General features: G+C 43.2%; 1 protein-coding gene across 1 annotated transcript in view; it reads right to left on the reverse strand.

Annotated features, from left to right (window-relative positions):
* Positions 1-1598: 1598 nt before the first annotated feature.
* Positions 1599-21445, reverse strand: part of LOC105204010 — an 81164-nt gene continuing 61317 nt past the window's right edge. The window contains exons 2-4 of the mRNA XM_011172995.3: positions 11444-11657; positions 9105-9305; positions 1599-8748 (exon numbers count right to left, since the gene is read on the reverse strand). Of these exons, the coding sequence (XP_011171297.2) occupies positions 7892-8748; positions 9105-9305; positions 11444-11657 (1272 nt within the window). The 3' untranslated portion in view covers positions 1599-7891. The remainder of the gene's footprint in view (positions 8749-9104; positions 9306-11443; positions 11658-21445) is intronic.

The raw sequence follows: 21445 nt of genomic DNA on the forward strand, positions 1-21445 counted from the left end.
AACAGGGTGGAAACCTAACGCGAATGTAGTCGGGGGCCAGTCCGTGTCGAATTATCTATAATACCGTTATCCACTGTAATGCCGTTAAGCCACGGTTACGAGCGGCTGCTGCAACGCGGTTTTGCAGCGCAACGAGAACTGTCACCGTGACCGGGGCTAGGATCCGGAATTCCCGGCCTGTGGCACTGGCCACGACCGCAGGACCGCGCCACGTCCTACTCTCCTCTGCTCTCCTCTATGTCCTTAAATGGACCTGTCGATCGAGAGCGGGAGATAAGGACGAGGGAACGGAAACGGAGAAAGAAAGGGACGTGTCGGTGTGTCTGTGTGTGTGTGTGTGTGTGTGTGTGTTTGTGGGCGCGCGCGTGTGTATAAAGTAACGCGCGATCGACGTTCTCTTTGCCGATGGAATTTAGAAAAATATAGGCGAGATGGCAGAGTGAGAGGTAAAAGGAGAAAGATGGAAAATACCAGGAGGCGGAAGAGAGGAGGAGCACGGAGGGGGCGAATCCCATATCGGTAAATTGACGTGCGATCGACATGTTTCTCTAACATCCATCCCCTGCAAAGAGGATCGGAGGCAGAGATAGATTGGAGAAAAAAGTCCAGACCGTTCGGGTTCGGTAGTGTAAATTTCTCCACTACGACCTGCCAGGCCGCTCGATCTTCTTGACCTCTCGAAACTTGTCCACTTAACCCTCGACTACTGTAGCGCATTTGCCAAGAATTTTCAGAACAAATCGGACTTCACGGGCACCGCGAGACGCAATCTATCGGCTTCGATATCAGGAGTTCTCTCCGTTACATCTGTAAATCGGAGTGAGTTAAACGCACGAATCCGAAGGACTTTCTGGTCGATTACCTCCCCGTTCGCCGTGTTTCTTACATCCCGACACACACATATATATATATATATGTCGGGATGTAAGAAATATATATACGCGTTGCACTGTAATATCTTTCTTTCTCTCGTCTTTCGCTCGGTACACACACGCATTTGCGCTCGTTGCCGCTAGGTATACAACATCTCTTTTCTAATTTACACACACATATGCACACGCATACGCACACGTACGTACACACACACCCGAGTATATCCATCATGCGTGTATACACGGTTATATACGTATTTACATGCAATCACGCACGAAAGAAAATCGAAAGTAGGGGAAACTCTCGAGGGTAAGGAAAACTCTCGATCACCCGTGATCGATAACTCCTCCTCCATCTCTCACTTTATCTCTCTATTTATCTTTTTCCCAAGACTCCTTATTCCTGTGCTCGCTATTTTGTTTGTATATATACACACACACACACACACACGCACGCACACACACGCACACGCACACGCACACGCACGCACACGCACACGCACACGCACACGCACACGCACACGCACGCACGCACGCACGCACGCACGCACGCACGCACGCACGCACGCACGCACGCACGCACGCACGCACGCACGCACGCACGCACGCACGCACGCACGCACGCACGCACGACACACACACACACACACACACACACACACACATATACATAGTACCTATATTTTCTTATATGTATTTATATCATTTATATATCATCTCTCTCTCTTTCTTCGCGACGAGAATGCTCTGCGAATGTACCTTTTTTTATTTTCTACCTTATAAGTGTAAATGAGTAACAATCACGTATTGGACAACGTATTTAACAACATAATTAACACGCGCGTGAAGCCGGATGCCTCTTTCCTTCTCGCTTTCCCTCTCTCTTTTCCTCCGTGACGCGCAACGGGCACACCCTATTCTCTTACACGATTTCCTGCAATTACGATGATGACAACGATCACGCTCTCCCTTTTCTCTTTCTCACTTACCCTTCTTGTCACTCCTTCTCTATTCCCCCTTTCTCCCCCGTTTCTATCACCCTTCCTCCCTCGGTATTCCTACAGCAATGACTCTACCCTTTCGCCGCACCGTTTGCTATTTACCCACTCATGTACCATCCGCTTTTTCCTCCTGTTTTCTTACCCCGTTCTTATCGCAAAGACCTCAGACATTGTAATCGATTGAGCGAAATGTATTTCTCAACTACGGAGAAATTTCTGCGGTAAAACGTCAGAATTTCCATCACGATTAATCCTCGATGGGATAACTCGAACGAGTGGCTCCAAACGAAAGCAGCAGACTTGTAGTCAGTGGATCCCAAGTGCGATCCCGACTATCTTGGAGCCTCAAAGGTTTGTCATACAGTTTTATACAATTATTTCACTTTAATTAAATTTTACTGATTTACATATCTCGGTGCCAGTACAATCGTCTCGTATTACAGCTATTCTTCTAGATTCTAAATTCCATCGGATGCAAATGGCGATCCATATGGTTATAAATATATTGCATTCCGTAATAAAATAGTTTTCTTCACAAATTAACATAATGTATAGAAAATCGGTGTACTCGTCTCATCATTGGACATAGTAATTAAATTCATTAAATTATAATTAATAATGATTTTTCGCTTTGGTTTAAGTCTTCATTAATTATAATTATAATATCGTATCAAATTATACCACAATTAATTAACTATATTAAATCCCATGATTATGCCGATTTTTATTGAGATTTCTTTGTAACGAAAACTATTTTATTGCAGAGAGCAATATTCGTGGTCATTTAAATAAAAACGAACATGTAAGATGAGATATAACGATACCATTTCCTACGGCAAACTTGTTTTTAAAGGAAACTATTGCAGAATGCAATATTTGTAGTCATCTATAATGCAACGCATTTGTGAGGTCACATTTAGAGAGATATGTGATAAAATTTCATTAAGAAGTAAAAGATGTAATATGAGACGATTGTACTGATACATATAAAACTCATATGACACTTATGAAAGCACATTTGCTTCGCGAATGACGAAATATTTAAATATTTATATCTCCGAATAGGGATATTAATCGGGATGGAAATGGCGATTCATGTTTTTAACTTCATAACGCACGCTTCTTCGAAACAAGTGGATCTTTCTTGTTACCAGAAAAAACTAATTGCGACGAATGCGCATAATTGAATTAGATTCTTCAATTAGCGCTGCAACATTTTCTCGGATTTTACTTGCGTGCGGCACGCACTTAACCTCACCCTTTTCGTGTATTTGTGCATATACTTTGTATATATCTTAAGTTTGTGAGTGCACAATAAATGAAATGAAATCAAATTAAATTCATTTTCCAATTATACCTACCGCGCATTTTCTCGCGCAACGCGCGTTCATAAATTTCTCAAAGTAGATATCCCAACGAGAACTCTTTAGCGTTCTCGCTAGACTGAGTAAATAGCAAAACGGTCGATCGGGATGGATGATCGTAACTCAACCCGAAACAATTTCTGCGCCCGGCATTTTCTCCGCGCCCATATGATGCATTTACGTCTACATGAATATAGATGCGTACGTAAAATACAGATACTAACGTGCCGCAGTTACGTACCCGAGCAATTTGTTACTTGGCTTTTTTGAGATAATAAAGAGCTTCGAAACAAGCTACATTTGTTTACAAACGTTGGAAAGTTTCACATAAAAATCCGATTCGCTCGGTAACGATAAGCGAATAAACTTGCATGATAAAATTATGTCGCGCGTAATAAATATAATTTTTTAACATTAAACACGTATATATTAATTCGTTTTTTGTAATATAAAATTCTTTGCTGGAGGATAGTATTTTTAACAAAAACGTCATTGTAATTCTTTACGTATAAATATTTTCTGTACATTTGAGCGCAGAAATTTTAAGACAAAAGCAACTCGAAGGAGACATCAATTCCCAATAGTGAACTAGAAGAATAATTAGTTTATTTGGCTCTTGATTCGACTCGCCTATCTGTCGCCATAGATTTTCCGAGTTAAAATAAGATTCGCGTATATACGGATCGCGCAAATGAATTTTTTGGACTCTCGTGATGGACGTTTTTCCGAAAGCCTGGCGTAACAGATTATAATCGGATTCGGCGATGATTAATCAAAGCACGACGCCTCGCACTCTGACTCAGCACGAAGGCGCGACTCGGCTTTCCTATCCCCTTTCGTTCCCTCCTGGCCCTTCGCGTGGATCGAAGTTGATTGCAAAATTATGCTCCTCGGAGCTTCGCCCTCTCGGCGTAATTAGGCCGTATTTGCCTGTCGGACAATTTACGTAGTATTAATTATTAACGAGACTGTGAAACGTCCGTTCGTTCATTTTGAACCCTCTTGAGCCCCGGTTAAATGTTGCATTAAAAAATTGTTCAGTTTGACAGATTAATTTTAAACGAACCTAATAGTGACAGGCTTACTTTCTTTGAATAAAAATATAAAAAAATAACGTATATTATTACAGAAATATAAATATAACTGTTAATAATGTATCTCTCTTTAAAACTGTATTAAACTCAAAATTCGAACGAGATGTGTTTTTCACATGTGTGAAACAAAGATAAACGATCGAGATCGAGAAGCTCTTCGCAATTATTTCCACGAGATTTACGCGATCGAGGGTGAGATAGGAAATGCGAGAAAAAGAGAGAGAGAAAGAGAGAGGGGGGCGAGCCAAAGGGGTTACCTCCCTCAAATCAGAAAGAGTCGTCGGCGTCGCGGTGTTATTCGTCGAGTCAAATCACCTGTTCTATCTCCGATCGGAACAGGTGTGACGCGCGAGACGTTTCCCGCAGTGTGTCTCGTGCAAAATACGAGTTGCGTGTGTACAGTCTATTTTTATTCATGTGTGGACGCGTGTGACGTGAATGTGCGCGTGTGTGATCCTAAGATCGAGGACGGGACGATCCGCAAAATCGAACCGTCCGCGGTTTTCTTCCATGATGGCAGATATATACAGGTATATTTTCTCAGGAGGCTACCTCTCTTTCACGAGTCTCTTTCTTCCATTCTTTTATTTACTTATTTATTTTTTTTTTTTTTACATCTGTCCGTCACTGCTCTGTCCGGCCTCGCGTGGCTTCGCTCGGCTCAACAACGAGAAACAACACGAACAATTAACGACTTCTTTAGGCGGTGGGCGAATTTGTGCGTATCGTGTGATCTCCTCCTCCTACACCCCCTCTCGTCTCACCATTTCTCTTCGTCCTCCTCTCCTTCCGCGCTGTACCGCGCGGATCGAGAACTTCCCCTCTCTTGTCACCCTTCTTATTTTACATGATCGAAGACACCATCCTCTTGTTCCGCGCCTTACTCTACTACGTGATCGAAGACATCCTCCTTCCTCGTTCTACGTTTTATTTTACGTCGAAGATGGTGGTTGCATGTACACGTGTGTATGTGTGCATCCGTGCCGTTGGATACTTTCCGCCGGTCTCTCTTGTCTTTTTCCCTCTCCTCGGGGAGAGGGTTACACCGAGTCTCTCGTTACACAAACTGAACGACCCCTCGAAAACTCGACTTTCCTTTGGTTACTATATCCTACTATCCTTTCGTTACTACACCCGGTACTGGCATCGTTCGCTTTCTTTTCGATTCGTCGGTCGTATCCCTTCGACGTTTCTCCTTTCTCCCCCCACTACCCCCTTACCCTCCTCTTCCCTTGCTCGCTAGTACGAGTGGCTTTAACTTCGTACACTTTTGTTTCCTTAACTACTTCGTATCTCTTCAATTCAATGAAGACATTCACGGGATTTTGTTTTCACAGGATTTTTACGTTTTCGGTCTACTCTTTCGAAAATCAGCTAAACTTTGCCTGTCCTGACCTTCTTCGCGTTCGTTCAGAATTTTCTTTGGCGCAATTAATTCTTATCGTCCCTCCCCCCCCCCCCCCCATCCTGAAATCGACTCGCAATTTTTCTACCCTCGCGATAAATGAAGCAATCTTATCTCTAGATGCTACATCTTGAAATATCCCAAGAACGAACGCACGAGCTTCCAAGAGAAATCATCGAGCGAAATAAAGGATAAAAAAAAAAGAGTCGTCGAGCGAAAAGAACGAAATGAAGAATGGGATATAACAGGTGAAAGGAGAAAGCGCGATCGATTCGAGCTCGAAATGTAATAAATCTGTCGCAGACTCCGAAGGGGAGGGGAAAAAATCGATGACGCTTGAAATCATGACGAGCCTAAGAGGAAATCGAAGTCCCGACACTTCTTCGCGTGTAACGAATCACCAATGTGATCCCGCGCGACCAATCTCCACTCTGTTCAACGCCGACACCGCCTTCCGCATGGTCGATCCCGATAATCGAACGCATCGCGTCGCGTCGCGTCGAGGCGATGCATTCGAGGCTCGAGATGCGGAACACAGGACGGAAGCAGAGATTTTCTCGGAATTTCGCGTGTTTTCGCTTCCCCGACGCGACGAACGGAAAAAAAGTCGATTCTAAATTATTCGTTCCTCTATACCCTTCGACTCCCCTCCGCGCCCTTCTCGATTCTCGGTCTCGATCGGCAAATCCACCCCTCACCGGAATTTTTGTTCCATGTTTCCACGCGTCGTTCGTCATTTCCTCGTTCTCGTTTCTACATTTCTCTCAGCCTGTCATTCTGTTCCTCTTTCTCTCCGCTTTCCCTTTACTTCTCCCTTTATCTCCCAAACCCGCGTCCTATCACTCGCACAAATACATGTATAATACATACACGTATCCCCACACACACACACGTACACACATACATACATGCATACACCCTCTCCACTTCGACTCAGTTCTCGTTACAGGTCTATGTGTTTTAATATTTACGATTATTATTTGCAGTAATGTCTAAACGAACACATATTATAATCGATAACGTCGTGCTTACTTATCATTCCGTGCCGCGTTTTTACATCCCCTTTTCCCTGCAGCAGGTCCACATCGGCTATATAAGAATATACCAACCCCCCAACCCCTTCCCTCTCCCCGTGCGTTCAAAATACCATCCTCTCTCTCTCTCTCTCTCTCTCTCTCTCTCTCTCTCTCTCTCTCTCTCTCTCTCTCTCTTCCTCTGGCCGAAGAAACTACCTATCTACAGTTTTTCTTTCTTTAATGTTGCCTCATTAAAGTTTAACGACTTATACCCCAATGTGTATGTGTTCTTTTGTGTACCTATACGTCTGCTCTCATCGGATTCAGCATCTATTCTCTTTCTCCCCCATCTTTTATCACCCTTTCTCACACATACGTACACACACACACGCACGCACGCACGCACGCACACTCTATCTCTTCTCTCATATTTTTATTTTTTTTCACTCACTCGCATCGTGTGTAACGTAATTTAATATATAATAATAATTGTATCGTTATCATTCTATCGTTTACTGTAACGTTACTCTTCAATCGTTTCTCTTTATATATATAATATATTTATATATTTATATCGTTTACTCCATTATTTAATCTTTATTATTATTTCCAGCATTATCATTATTGTTAACTATATTATTATTCATTATTTATTATTTTATTTTGTTTTATTCATTATTATTGTATTATTATCATTATTATTAGCTCTAGACATTACGTTTCCTTCGGTTGTTCTTGTTGTTTTGTGATGAAGTTGTTCTTTTTGATCTCCCTTTCCTCCCTCTTTTGCTCTAGTCTGCGGAACCGAAGGCGTCGACGAGACTGGCCCACGCTCCTCCACTTGATCCTTAGATCCCTTCGCAGCCCTCTCTTCCTCCTCATTATCCTCCTCTCGCAGTGCTGGTGTTCTTTCTACCCGTACAATATCCCGGGGACATCCCCTGATCCTTCGTATACTTCCTCGTATTTCGTCCGACGTTTCGCTACGTCGATCTGTCCTCGATCGAGTTTCGCTTCGATCGAGTCTGCGTGCTTCTCAAGTACTCCGGCACACCGTGGAGACAAGCTCTCGCGGATAGCCCGCGACAGAAGTAAAACCCGTACGATCCTGCGTATCCAGGAAAACGAAGCTGGCCACCCTATGGCGGGTCCTTCCTGGATATCGATTTGGTCGAACTCGCGACATCCATCCTGAGAATCCTGGCGAGATCTCTTCTTCTCCCGCGTCGTCGACGTGCCGCCCCGACGTGACTCGTCCGACGTATCTTCTTCCGAGGGACAAGCTCCGTATATCGGCCGCCTGTCGATCCGCACTTTCGCCACCGACGCCACAACCACCACCAATCGCGACACCGACACTTCGCCGCGAACTTGAGGAAAAGCTCGAGGACAGTGATCGACACGTTTCGCAAGACGGACGACGACCGCCGCCGCCGCCGCCGTCGCCGGGACGCGAGGCCGAAACGACGAAGGAATTTCCAGCGGAAATGTCGGCTGCTGGACCTCCTCCAGGATCTCCACCACCACCATCCGCGACGACGGCACTTCATCACCGCCCGTCCGGGCATCCCGAGGACGAACAGGAGGCAACGCACAACGGCAAGCCGGTAGATCCCGGTCGAGCGTGAACTGAAGGAAACGCGAAGATCGTTGAAGACCCTCCGCAGGACGAACGCGCCCGAAAGGTGCAGACCGGGACCGATCGAGCGGAGGAATCCGGAGGGACTCCAGGACACGGCGTTGTACTGCAGCGCGTTCGCGGGGAGGGAGATCAGGATCGAACAGAGCCAGAAAAGTTGAAGGACGATCGACGGGCTCGGTCGGCCGGGCGAGGACGCGCTCGATATCGAGCCGATGCGGCCGCTACCGCAGAACGCCGTGTCCTTTTGGCCAACGGTGGTGGTCGAAGGCGCCGCCGTGCTGCTGGACGAAGGAGCGTCCTGGTCCACGCCGCTGACCGTGGACGTTTCCGGTTGGACCGTCTTCGAGCCCGGACCTGCGGTCGGAATAATCGAGTATTGGCTTAGACGAGGATTATATCGATCAAAAACGAACAAAACACTGTGAATTCTGCAGCTTTCTCTCGATATCGAGAGTCAAATTGTACAGGCAAATCCAAACAGTCCAAACTGTCCATAACGGGCTCTATTCTCGCAAATCTCTTACAGAACGTACTCGCGAATCTGAATATTCGCATATTTTATACATATTTACGAATAGACCCTGAGTTGTAAATATTTGGAAATTACTTGCTTTGTAAATGTAAATTTCAAATGTGTAAAATTTTTCTCATAATTCCCACAATAGTTTTAATCGTCCTGATTTTTCGGGGAGTGTTCTTTCCGCGCCTACCTGTAGAACCAGACTGAGGGGGGCTGTCGCATTGAGGCGCCGTCCCGCGGTCGTCAAGATCGCCATGCTTCCACGGCTCCTCGCAGTTGACGCAGATACCCTCTCTAGTATCCTCGGAGCATACGTGGAAGCAGCACTCGTCGCCACTGATGCTGTGCAATGACCTCGCGGCCTGCTCGCCGGTCTCGAGGATGTTCGGGTCTGAAATCATTGCATTTTCCAACGACCTCGTGCACGGACGAACACGTACGATGGTCGTTCTCCTCGCAATCAAGAGGAATTTGTCGGAGAAAGGACGTAGCAGGAGGCATATTTTGTGGAGAACACATATAAAGCTTCGCCAGCCAAGCCAATTGTTTCTTGATGATTCCTTTCGGAGATGGACGAGAAGGAGGAGGAGAAAAAGGCACTCGTGATGTGCGATATTGCATCGGATCAAAGCATCGGAAAAAAGTCGCAATTCCGTAAACAATTCAACGCGCAAAGATCTCTCTCTCTCTGTGTGTGTGTATGTGTGTGTGTGTGTGTGTGTGTGTCGCACGGTAGTCTGGATCTAGTTGATTAAAAGCGGATTAGTTGGCACGTAGCCGCTGACAACTCGCCAGATTTTCTGTAAAGGCCAATTATCAATTAATCCAAGATCGATCTTTCCAAGGACGATCCCTCGTTCGCAACTAATTGGCAATTGACTCTTACGAAGAACTGCGAATCGCACAACGACGTACCAACTTACCCACCATATCTGTCAATTAGATTTTCTTCTTTTTCTATACATTGCAGCAAACATCGCAAATAACAAGATAAATGTCCGATGAACTAAATTTGTTCTCTATTTTTATTTTATGTCTCTTCCCACTTATTTTTTTTTACGCGTCTCACGTAGTTTTTTTCGTATTTAATTTCATCTCTCGCAACCGGGCGTGCTTATGCCAGGTGTAAATCTTAAAAATTTTGCCTTCCAGATCCGTCGCGCTGCGAAGACGTATTTACATAAATAATGAGAGAGAGAGAGAGAGAGAGAAAGAAAAAAAAGGAGAAAGTGAGAAAGAGATATTTCCACTGGTCGTTACGGAAATGCGACAGCGAGAAGTGAAGGGTTGAATTGCATTCGAGCTGGGATTACATCGAGCGATCTTGGAATGCTAGTGAGCGCGGGTGCAAAGGGATGAAAAAAATGTCCGATAAAGCGTCCAATCTTCCAATAACCGCGCGGCACGCGTCCCATTTAACGCAGTTTATACTCAAACGCACCTCCGCCGTTTTACGACTCTCGGTGTCGACGCATGAAAGAAAAAAAAAAAAAAAAAAATAGAAAATGACGAGAAGGTATTTCAACGATTCGGACATTCGTATGTATGCTCGAATATATATTAACTCTTTGCGCTCTGCACGGTGATATAGAAAGGATGAGGGACTCCTTGTATAAAATTGTACAATTTTTCTTATAGAGAAACAAACATGTGCATAATCATACATTAATCCCTTTCTTCATTGTTTTAATAGTTTATGCATTATACTTTCGAAAACTGATAAATCTCTTAATATATTTCAAACTTGTCTCTTTCGTCTCGTGATGTTTTTTTTTTTTTTTTAATACAGTCGTATCGGAATATCCGTAATACCGAGCGTAAAGAGTCAAGATTACCGAGTCAACGGGGCTGACAGTTAAGCGTTTCATGCTGGCAGAACGACAAAACGTCAGATAGCGAGAGACCGGTATCGTGCTACCGGAAATAACGCTGCGCGCAAAAACATTTTCGTTCCGAAAACACCCGGGGCCCGGCGGCGTGCAGAATAAAAATTTGAAAGAATTCGCAGTACTATTAATGGAAAATTAATGGCACGAGCCTGAAATGTCACTGATCGTGTCACGGCGTGGCGCAGCATGGCAATAATAATTTAACACGAGTACCGCACGCCTCTTTCCCTCGTCCCCGACGCAAGGCGCCCGCATTGTTTCGCGGAGCTTATGCAGGACGCTCCACCACGACGGCGGCGATCGTTTATACGCTTATGTGTATCCTCATGCAAATTTCTATGCCGCGGACTTAGCGCCACGACATGAACGCCAAAATGAACGTTCGTCATCGTCGTGAACAAGAGAGGAGGTGCCGATATGCGGCGCGACGAATATACCCGGTTGCCCGTGTCTCGTACTATCCTTCGCAGACTTGCGAAGCAAGCAGGGTGCCAACTGAACATTTGTACCCTCCTTTGAAACGGCTCGTTAAACGAGAAAACGACCGACTTGAACGAACGCCTCGACTAACTTCGGCAATGATTACTCCATTCTTTCGGATTATCGCTTTTCTCTTTTCCGCTGTCTTTCTTTTTTTTACCTCTGCAAAGAAAAGTGGGCTCGCCGGCGTATTGTGTGGGGTATGCGGGGGCACGATCGCCCGGAAGGAAGTAGGGGCAACGTTGCTCCACGGTCTGGCAAAAGGATCGGCAGGGCCTTAATCTGGTCCAGCTGCCCTCCAAGTTTTCCACGTCTTTCGGATCGTGAGCAAAGTAAGGCACCAGGGAGCTGCACACCCATTTCCTATACGCCTCCTGCAATCAGAACCATTGTGCACCGTTAGTCAATCCTTCTTTACAATATACAATTTTATTACACACACAGAGAATACGAAAGAAAGAGAGAGAGAAAGTATATGTAATTTCGAGTAAAATTAGATTTGTCTAATCACCTCGATATAAATTATTCGGTATTCTATATTTGTCTAACTATTATTGTTTTGCGTGGAATAAGAGAGCGCGCAAAAACTTACAACGAAAATTTCAGTATGTAATTTTGTATTATTGGACGAAGCTTTTAATACACGCGCTCTTCTGCATTTTAACGTTATTTCCGCGTTATTCAAGATGCGATTAACGCAAGCGAAAGATATATTGCGACTATATTACAAAGCTTAGAATAAGGAAATGGGAAAGGGATGACAACTTAAAGCGCATCAAGCTATTATTATCTAGCCTCTCAATTAACGTATTTTCCTATTAACATATAAAGCTTTCCTTCGTTTGTGAGAAACGTAACTTTCTTGAAAATGGACGTGGTTGAATGCGTGTGCGCGAGTGAGCAGTAATGCAATAATTCTCTTCAGATAACAATTGTATTTGTTTTGACGTGGTTCTATTTGATCCACGCAAATCACTTTTACAGGACTAAAATCTTTTACGTCTACGTAGTCTACAAGATGGTATATTTGATATTCCATAAGATTTAAGACAAGGATTACTGAATGCGTACCATTTAAGTAATTAATTTCCCATTTTGTATTAATTTGTCTGATTGCGAATGATAAACGTTTGAAATTGTAACCTGATGTTTAATGCTAATTATTACGTTAACACCAATAATAAAGTAATTTGTTATGAATCTTTTTTGCAAAGGCGTATACTGCAAAAGGCGACCATTTGCCTAAATCGTACTTGTGAGTATTCCAAATTATATTACCTTTGAAAATATCGAATTTATATATTATTAAAATAATTAAAAATATAAAGAATTATTAAGTAATACTTATTGTATTAATATTTTCTAAAAAAAATATTTAAAATTTAATAAATAAGAATAATAAAAAGACATGGAGATAAAACTAGTTTAAATTTTTCCACCCGACATATTTTTAGTCACGTATCAGTTATTAGTGTCATCACTTACATCAATCTTACATTAATATTATTATAATAAAATCAGTTTTATGTTTTTTTTATTGTAATAAATTTGTTACGGCACTATTTAGGCGACCGGTATGCGTTTAGCAATTTTTCCCTATAAAACGTTTAGCGTTGCGAGAATGTCACTACAACTGTGAGTTTTAGATCGCCAGATCATCGATTGCAAATTGATACATTCGTATTTATCACAAGTGTACGCTGAAATAAAAATTGCAGGCTATATTGAAAATTGAATATGCTTGAAATTCGAGTAAAAGCTCGTTGCAAGATGATTCCATCGCTTGACGTCCCCGAGGAGATCATGGAGATAGATCAGATCCGTTTATAAAACGGAAGTTGACGGCGAAAGGGCACCGCGAAAGAAGAAGAAGAAGAAGAAGAAGGCGTAACATCGACGTCGATGTCGATCTACCCGTCCGTCCGTCCAAATTAGCTGCCTCCCGCGGGACAGACCGGCGGCTTACGATCCGTCCCAGTGTTTTTCGAGGACTATTTGTCAAATATCAAGGATCTTTGAGGTCAGCCGACAAAGTCAGAATAGGCAATAAGACGAGTCGGTGTCTGACCCAAATAGCCGCCCTCAAACATGAACATCGCGCATCCTTCCGAGAGCATGCTATAATTACATACCGACCCCGCAGGATCTTTTATTCACCGCCAGGCTGTCCCCGGAATCTCTCTCTATCTAAGTATCCCGCCACAAAATACTGGCTGAAGTCAGATGAAACGTACCGAAATATGGTGGCCCCGCGGAATTCGGAGACGCGAAAAGGGAAATAAAGTTGCTGAAATTCAGAAATGAATTTCACGCGACGGGATTAGCTCTAATCGTAACTGTCTAATTCCGTCGCGCGCGAAAAGACGGGCGTGAATTAATAGCAGACTGCTTCTAGCTTCCAGACGATGGATTAAAAAAATAGTCCCTGTGAAAAAAAATTTCTTTGCATAATGCGCGCCGCCTTTCAAAGTTATCCAACTCGGAACTTTTTCTTTTATACCTTCAACCCTGAGGGAGAGATATATAGATGACTTGCTTCTAATAGATCCACCCAGCATACCGGTGAGAGAGAAAAGTTGATCCCCGACGAAATTTGTCGTCGGTCTCGCGCCCTCGGCGCGAATTTAAATCGCGTTGCCTGCCATTTATCGAAATCTTTTGATTTTCAACGAGCTGCAAGGGATTAATCACCGGACGAATTCTTCGCCGTGCGAGAACGAGTCGAGTAGTGCGCCTGGATTGGCGCAATTAATTTTTCGTCACGGGGAACCTCCCGAATGTTTAAATCAAGGCAAGAGGTGCACGCCTCGTTCGCGCGAAACACCTCGTCGATCTCTGACCCTTTCGCGTTTACTTCTCCGAAACGTTATTAAATTCGCCGTGTAAATTCGCGCTCGCGCCAACAGCGGGAAAAGGGGGGAGTGGATGTCAAAAGCAAGGCTGTTGAAACGTCGCTGCTCTTCGCTGGGAAAACGTTCCGCATTGGGAACTCCGCGGAGGCGGTAGAGAAGCGCGGCGGTATTGTAGCAAAAGTATCAGCACTGGGACAGGGTCGGATTTATAAATAGGCTAACCAAAAGCTTTGAGAGCTCCCGCGTACCCCCGGGGGGAATTGCCTTGCACTACACCACCGTCTTAAAAGCTGGCTATAAATAATGCAGGTATCTCCAACTTTTTAAAATATTTCGCTCCGCCGCCGGATTATGCGCAATTTACTACGTCGCAAATATTATTTAAGACACATTTAAAAGTAATGGCATTTAGGCTAATCAAAGTTACAGCTTAGAGACTCGTGTCCCCTCTCGAGGGTCCCTCTGTACCATCTTAAAAGCTAAGTATAAATAATTCAGATGTCTCAAACTCTTTCATTTCGTTGCTGGATTATATGGAGATTACTCCCCGCTGGAAATCCATTGAAAGATATTGCTCTTAAAATACGCTTAAGAGTGATATTTGCTACGAAGATGATATTTAGAGGTTTGCGCTCTTTCGAAACAGTGGCGTAGCTTAAAATGAAATGTTAAAGATCCCTTTCTCTGTCTCCAACTAAGCCGCGTTTTTTTTTCCTTTCATTCCGGTTTCGCGGGGCAAACGAATTATGCAGTGGGCATGTATATCGTTAAGGATGACCGGAGAAATCCGATTCGGCGCAAAAGGGTCGGCATAACAAAAAATATTGACTGGCAATCCTTGAAAGATATTCAACGAGATATGGATATTGATCTTATCGAGTGTCGCACGAGTATGCACGGTGCACCATCGAAATTGGGCTCGGGATATGCAATTTCTTCGAGTGCAGCGTCGAGTAACGAATATCTGTCTCACTGCAGCATTGGGATAAAAATATTCGAGTAACGAGCAATATGCGAGAAGTACCGCTGCATCTCACGCGATCCAGTTGCGTTCCGCTGAAACGTCGGTTCTCTTCAACGCGAACGCTTTGTCAACGTTAAATTAGTTAAACTATAAGTCAGACTAGCCGAATTTCGCAATTACGCGGAGCGCAATATATTTCTCTAGGTTCTTCAGCGCTGACATTTTATGCGGTATCCTTTCAAATCTAATCTAAAAATTCAGATCACGGAGGCGATTCTTTCTTTTAGCCAAAGGCTGTCAAAGATCACAAAGGCTAAACAAATTCGTTTTCCCAAGGGTTATCAAGGACGTATCTCCAGATTGACGAAACGGCCGTATCTTTCGAGAGAAACCAAACGAGACTGGAGAAGAAATGTTTCTCGTGATGTAGCGGAGATTCATTTCCGACCCCTCTGTCACCCTGCTTCTAGGATGTTCGCCATAATGACGAGTTGACGAACGGTGAGGGGAGGGGAGATAAGGGGGAAGGCTAGGAAGGCACGTGGAATAACCGGGATGATAAATGCGGAAGTACAAATGCGACGCTACAGAGAACGAGAGATGAGGAGAGAGGGTGGTGACGATATTAGTCGACAATTACTGGAATTATAACGAAAATTTCAATGCGCGGAAATGAATTAAGGAGATATTCTAGTCGCAAGTGCAAAAGGCTCGCCGATTTTTGTGAATTAAAAAAAAACACTGTAACACACATTTTTCTGTGCTTTCATACATCTTTCTGTACATATTTCATAAATTTTGGTATGATTAAAATGTTTATTACGTTTTGCGTTATGTAAATTTAAAAACAAATATATTTTTGATTTGACACGTACGATTTGTCAGAAACTATTGGAGTTATCGATTGCAATTTTTTTATGTATAAGTAAAACACATATGTCTGTTTATCGCTAAACCAAAATTTATCCTAAACCAAAATTTAAATAATGAAAAATATTGCAAGTTATTGGAATGGCGCAATTTTAAAGAAGTATCAATCTTTTCACAAAATCGATCAAATTTAACATGTATGAAAAAATAAATAATTTAGATATCACCATAATCCTAGTCCCCGCATAAACAGATTTGTATTTTACTATATATTAATTATATATATTATTTACTATATATTAATTATACGCAAAAGTTGAAGTCGAGGCTTTAATAGTTTCTGAGAAATCATATCAGCAAATTTGGAAAAGGTATTTATTTTAAATTTACATTAAAAAACTAGCTACAGTGAAATTTGTATTTATTAACCATGTATTTATTAAACATGTACAAGCAGATGTATAAAAGCGTAGAAAAATCTGTGCGGCACGTTTCTTTAAAAAAGATTCACAAAAATTAAGCGAATTAATTTACTTTTTCATTCTAGACTAGAATACCCCCAATGCTACCCACGCGCCGTAATCGCATTTAAGTAATGAAAATTTAAGAGTAACGATACTGTTATCCAGTTAATTTTCTCATGTATATCTTACATATATCTATATTATCCAGTAACTTTCTTATGTATATCTGTATTATAAAGATTTCCCTCTACCATTAAAGTGAATCGGAATAAATTCAAATATAATTACGACGAGAGATTTTTCGATCATTATAAAATAATCTTTTGTAACGCATATTGTAATGCATACCTATTCCACTTTATTGAAAATAACCCAAAACTAGAAGCGAAACGTCTGTCATTCAGATTAATAAAATTATATGTACACGCGACTATCCTGCGTTGGCTCTTATTGGCATTTTTAATTCTTCAACATAAAATAATCTTCCTTTTTCAAATGGCAATAAAAAGTATCTTGTAATTTTTTCACTTGACTTGATTGATTGATTCTCACGTAAACTGAAGCCGCGTTTGCACGTTTTCGCTTTAATGCGACCGATAGTTTGTCATACATTTTACTTTCGGCACTACAACCCTTTAGAGCGGCGCATGAGGCTATATATAGGCAGGGTACGCCCCGCTACGTAGGAAGCTAGGTACATACACCTGAAGTGCCCTCCACAAGCCGGCTGACCCAATTCTCTCTTCTACTCTCCGACGATCTGCGTTGGTACGAACCAGACGGATGCGGTATCTACCACCCCCCCCCCCTTTCTCCTCTCTTCAATCCTCTGCAACCCTACACAGTGCCAATCTCCATCCTGTTCCCCTGCGTGTTCGCGTCGCTTCATTCCCATCCCTTTTTCGACGTCCGTTCCTTTTGAGTATTCTCCGATAATAATTGCGAGATTCTATCGCTTAATTTTTGTATAATTTATTTCTCTTTTCTACCACATTTTTCTTTCACGATTTCGGTATTTTAAGCTTCAAGCTTGAATCGTGGCCTTTTCAAAGTTCTGACACGAACGAAGTTCGCGAATCGGAGCTTTTTCGAAGTTCTGACACGAAAACTGGGAGGGAGGATTCGTGGAAAACGGAGCGCTTATACTGTACACTTTACACAGTGCGTTCGATTCGCTTGAGGATTACAAAGACGCGAAACTCCGTTTCTGGCATGCAAATAGTCGCTTCAAAATACGTATTAAACAAAAGCGTACTTGAAGTGGAACTGAAGAGAAGGAAAAGCAACAGGCAAATACGTACTGTGCAACATGCAATTGCGTCGGCCGAATATATACGATATATAATAAAACAAATTCACAAGTTATTACGTCGTATTAAACATATGGATGGTCATCTATACGTATGTATAACTAATACTTAGCAGTATTGCCTCGATACATCTAAAAAAGAAACGTTTAGTTTTAAAATAATAAAATGTCTTGCTTGTCTTCATTTCAGATAAACGTTTCAGATTTAAATAACGTTAAAATTAAAAATACTGAACGTTTGAAACTAAAATCTTTAATAGCTTTTAATGCTTTAGTGAAAAAAAAAAAAAAATTTAAAACTATTTACGACTAAAGCATTTTTAAGAATGTAGATAATGGAGATAAAAACAAAATATATTTTAATATCTTAAAATTGAGCATTACTTTTTTTGAGCGTATACGTCATATGTCACATTACTGTTTGGTAATTTTCAGAACTACCCACTGTTGATTATCAGAAATACAAACAAATATAAAATAAATATAAACAAATAAAAGAATAAAACAAATGGATCTCCAAAGATTCACGACTCTTACTCCTCTTGTGCCTTGCTGAATTCGCGCTCGGACAAAATACGAAGGTATTGGACGTCGAAATTCACGATTCCGAGAGTCGCAGAGCAAAAGGGGTACGAGAACTCGGGGATGAAAAAGTTCCCTGCGTCCCGTCAAAGGCCTCGCGACACAATGGATAACGAAATGACAACGCAATCGGCGCGGGAAAATTTCAGTGCCCCGATAAAAGGAGGGCAGAACGAGTGTTCCCACTATCCCCATTCGCCCTCGTTCATTCGAGTCTGGAGCAATCGTTATCGTGTAATCCGACGGCGTTCCGTGTGGTCTTGCCTAATCGATAATGAACCGCCGCTCCGGTGAGATTAAAAATTAAAAGCGTTGTTTAAACGGCCTCAATTACGCTAAAAAAAAGGATATTAAAAAAAAAAAAGAAAAACCGCACATGGCGATGAAATGTTTCTGTTGCAATCTTGACCTTTTTATGCAAAAAACTGCGTGTGATCGCGGTTACAAGCGAGCCGTTACAAATTAACATATCATGAAATAAATGTGACTCTCGCCCTTTATCTCTCTCTCTCTCTCTCTCAATCTCTCTCTCTCAATCTCTCCGTGTTATCGTCGCTTTTATGCGCATATAAATGAAGTCTAAATGAAGTATTAATTCGGCGTAGTCGCTGTATCACGACACGGTTATTGCGCGACAGACACGCGCCAAATATGCCACTTCGCCATAAAATTGTCCACGATGTAAAACAAACGCAAAAGAGAAGGTTTCGCGCGCAAGGAAAATACGCAGTCGCGCGTGCAAGCCGGAAAATGGCGAGGTTGGCTCTTATCAGACCTTAAGAGCCGGCTCTTCAGCATCTTCTCTCGAGAAACCACGAGCGAGCACGTTCTTCCGCACTTCTCCGTATCTCTTTTTCGCTCCTCTTATCTTTGTCCTACCTCGCGCTCTAAAAGGTAGATATAGGTCATAAGCCAAACTTGAGAAACTAACTCGTGAAGAATTACGCGGCTAAAAATATGTCCATATTCTAGACTTATTATACGAGTTTCTCGAGATGCGCATGGAGAGCGGCGCTTCCCCGAGTGAATTGTTTTACGGCTGCGAGAACTACGACTGTGTGGATCCGCGTTGTTTTCAAAGTGCCCTTTCACCCCGCTCGACTCTCTGGAAATCATCGTCGTTTCTGCCGCGATAAACACCCTCCGGTGCGCTGGGCGCACGAGAACGACGAGAACTCGTAAAGGGATTAAACGAGATATTGAGCAGGGGCTCGGCAGGCATGAGAAAGGAAAAGTCACAGCGGCATGCGAGCACCGGAGTGGAGAAACCCCTTAACTATGCGCGGAAGGAAATAACCCATCCGCGAGGGGCGAGAGACAGGGGATGAAACAGGATGACGTACCGTAAATAAGAAAGCTGTAGTCGCCTGTCGAAGCTGCGACAGACGGGACATGTCGTCGTCGTCGTCGTCGTATCGGATCAGAACAGCAGGGGTTGTGATGCGGCACGAGGGGGTGGCTGGATAGGGGAGGGATACGGTCGCGCGGCAAAAGCAATGCCCTCAGTCAGGGTGACCCAGTTACCTGGCCCATATCTGCCGTTCCCCCCTTCCTTCGCGCCACCCGCTAACCCAAAATCCACGCGCTTGCTCGGCATCATCCCTCTCGATTCACCCCCTCCCTCCTTCCTCGTCGTCGTTGTTGTGCCCGAAGGCATCCGCTCTCTTTTATCCTCCTCTGTTTTTCCCCATCTCTCTCTCTCTCTCTCTCTCTCTCTTTCTCTGTTTTTCATTGTAACCTTCCCTTAAAGTCTCCCAGTCGCAGAATACAGTTGGAAAAGGCGATTATAAATGCGCTCACGTGCCTTCCATCCTCTCGCAACCGCCACTTCGCGCAAAGCCCAACCATCCCTGTCGCAACCCTTGTTTTCCTTCGTTTCTCTTTTTTTTTCTCCTCCGGAGGCAGCTTTGTCGCTCGCGGGAAAGTTGGACTCATTACGCAGTGATTTACGAACGAGATAATGGGACCGGGGAACGTCGCCGACACGAGGAATTCGCTTGTATCGGCCGCGACTATCGCGGAATCCACGCGAGCACGGGCGCCGGAAGCGGAAAGCCCGTTCCGCTTCTGCGTTTTATCCCGTGCGCGACACAAGCGCGATCCTTTATTTTCAGAGTTTTATTTTTATTTTTATTTTCGAAGGGGGGTATACTTCGTCCCGCGAGAGAGAATTCTGAAAGAGTCGATTTGATTCTAAATTCAAAGGGTAAGATCAATTCAAAAGCCGTTACTCGGGTATAAAGTGAAGATAAAGTATTCATAATTAGCACTGCTAAGTTCATTCATTTTCCGCGGTACAAATTTAATACTCGTTCAAATTAGACTTTCTGTATCTTTCAGTGAGATTTTCATCAAGCGTATATAAGACAGACGTTACGTTATAAGACAAATTAATTACTTTGACTGAACTCGACATTTGACTTCTCTAATATTTATGTAAAGAAAACGATGTAATTGAATAACGTATATATATATCCTGAACAGTAATTTCACTTCCTTTTTAAGACCCGTAGACATTTGACGAGACTTAAATGTAACATTCTCTTTCGAGGACTAAAAGCGTCTAATAAACAATCACGCAAACTTCTCTTCCACAAAAAGTGCATCCCACAATAACGGCTTTAACGAAGCGCGCGTTTGCAACAGGGGGGAAAAAGATAAAAGATAGGAGAGAGAAAAAAAAAGAGAGAAAGGGAGATCGCACAATTAATCCGGGAACTCGATTCGCGACGGGAGAAAAAGACCAAATACTGCCGGTATAATTGGATTAAATTCCACACCTCCGCGCCTCCGAGTCACTCATTTGCCGACCACCGGCGACGTTGCCTCCCGCCTATTCTTCCTTTCCCTTCCTTTTTTATTTTTAATTATCACCGCGGCCTCTTTCCGAGGGCATTAAATTTATGCGCGGCGCGCCCAGAAGCCTCCTCCTCTCCCTCCACCTACCTACGCTCCGTATAATTACTAACAAGGATATTGGCGCGGCTCAGCCGGCGTGTCACACTAATTTTATATGTGTACACGTCGTAATATCCATGCCAATACTCTTATCGTGAGCCGAGTCATTCGACGGTCGATATTCGCTATCGCGTATACGCGGTACCGATCCGAGAGACGCGAC

This window comes from Solenopsis invicta, chromosome 6 (assembly GCF_016802725.1).
Source record: "Solenopsis invicta isolate M01_SB chromosome 6, UNIL_Sinv_3.0, whole genome shotgun sequence".
NCBI lineage: Eukaryota > Metazoa > Arthropoda > Insecta > Hymenoptera > Formicidae > Solenopsis > Solenopsis invicta.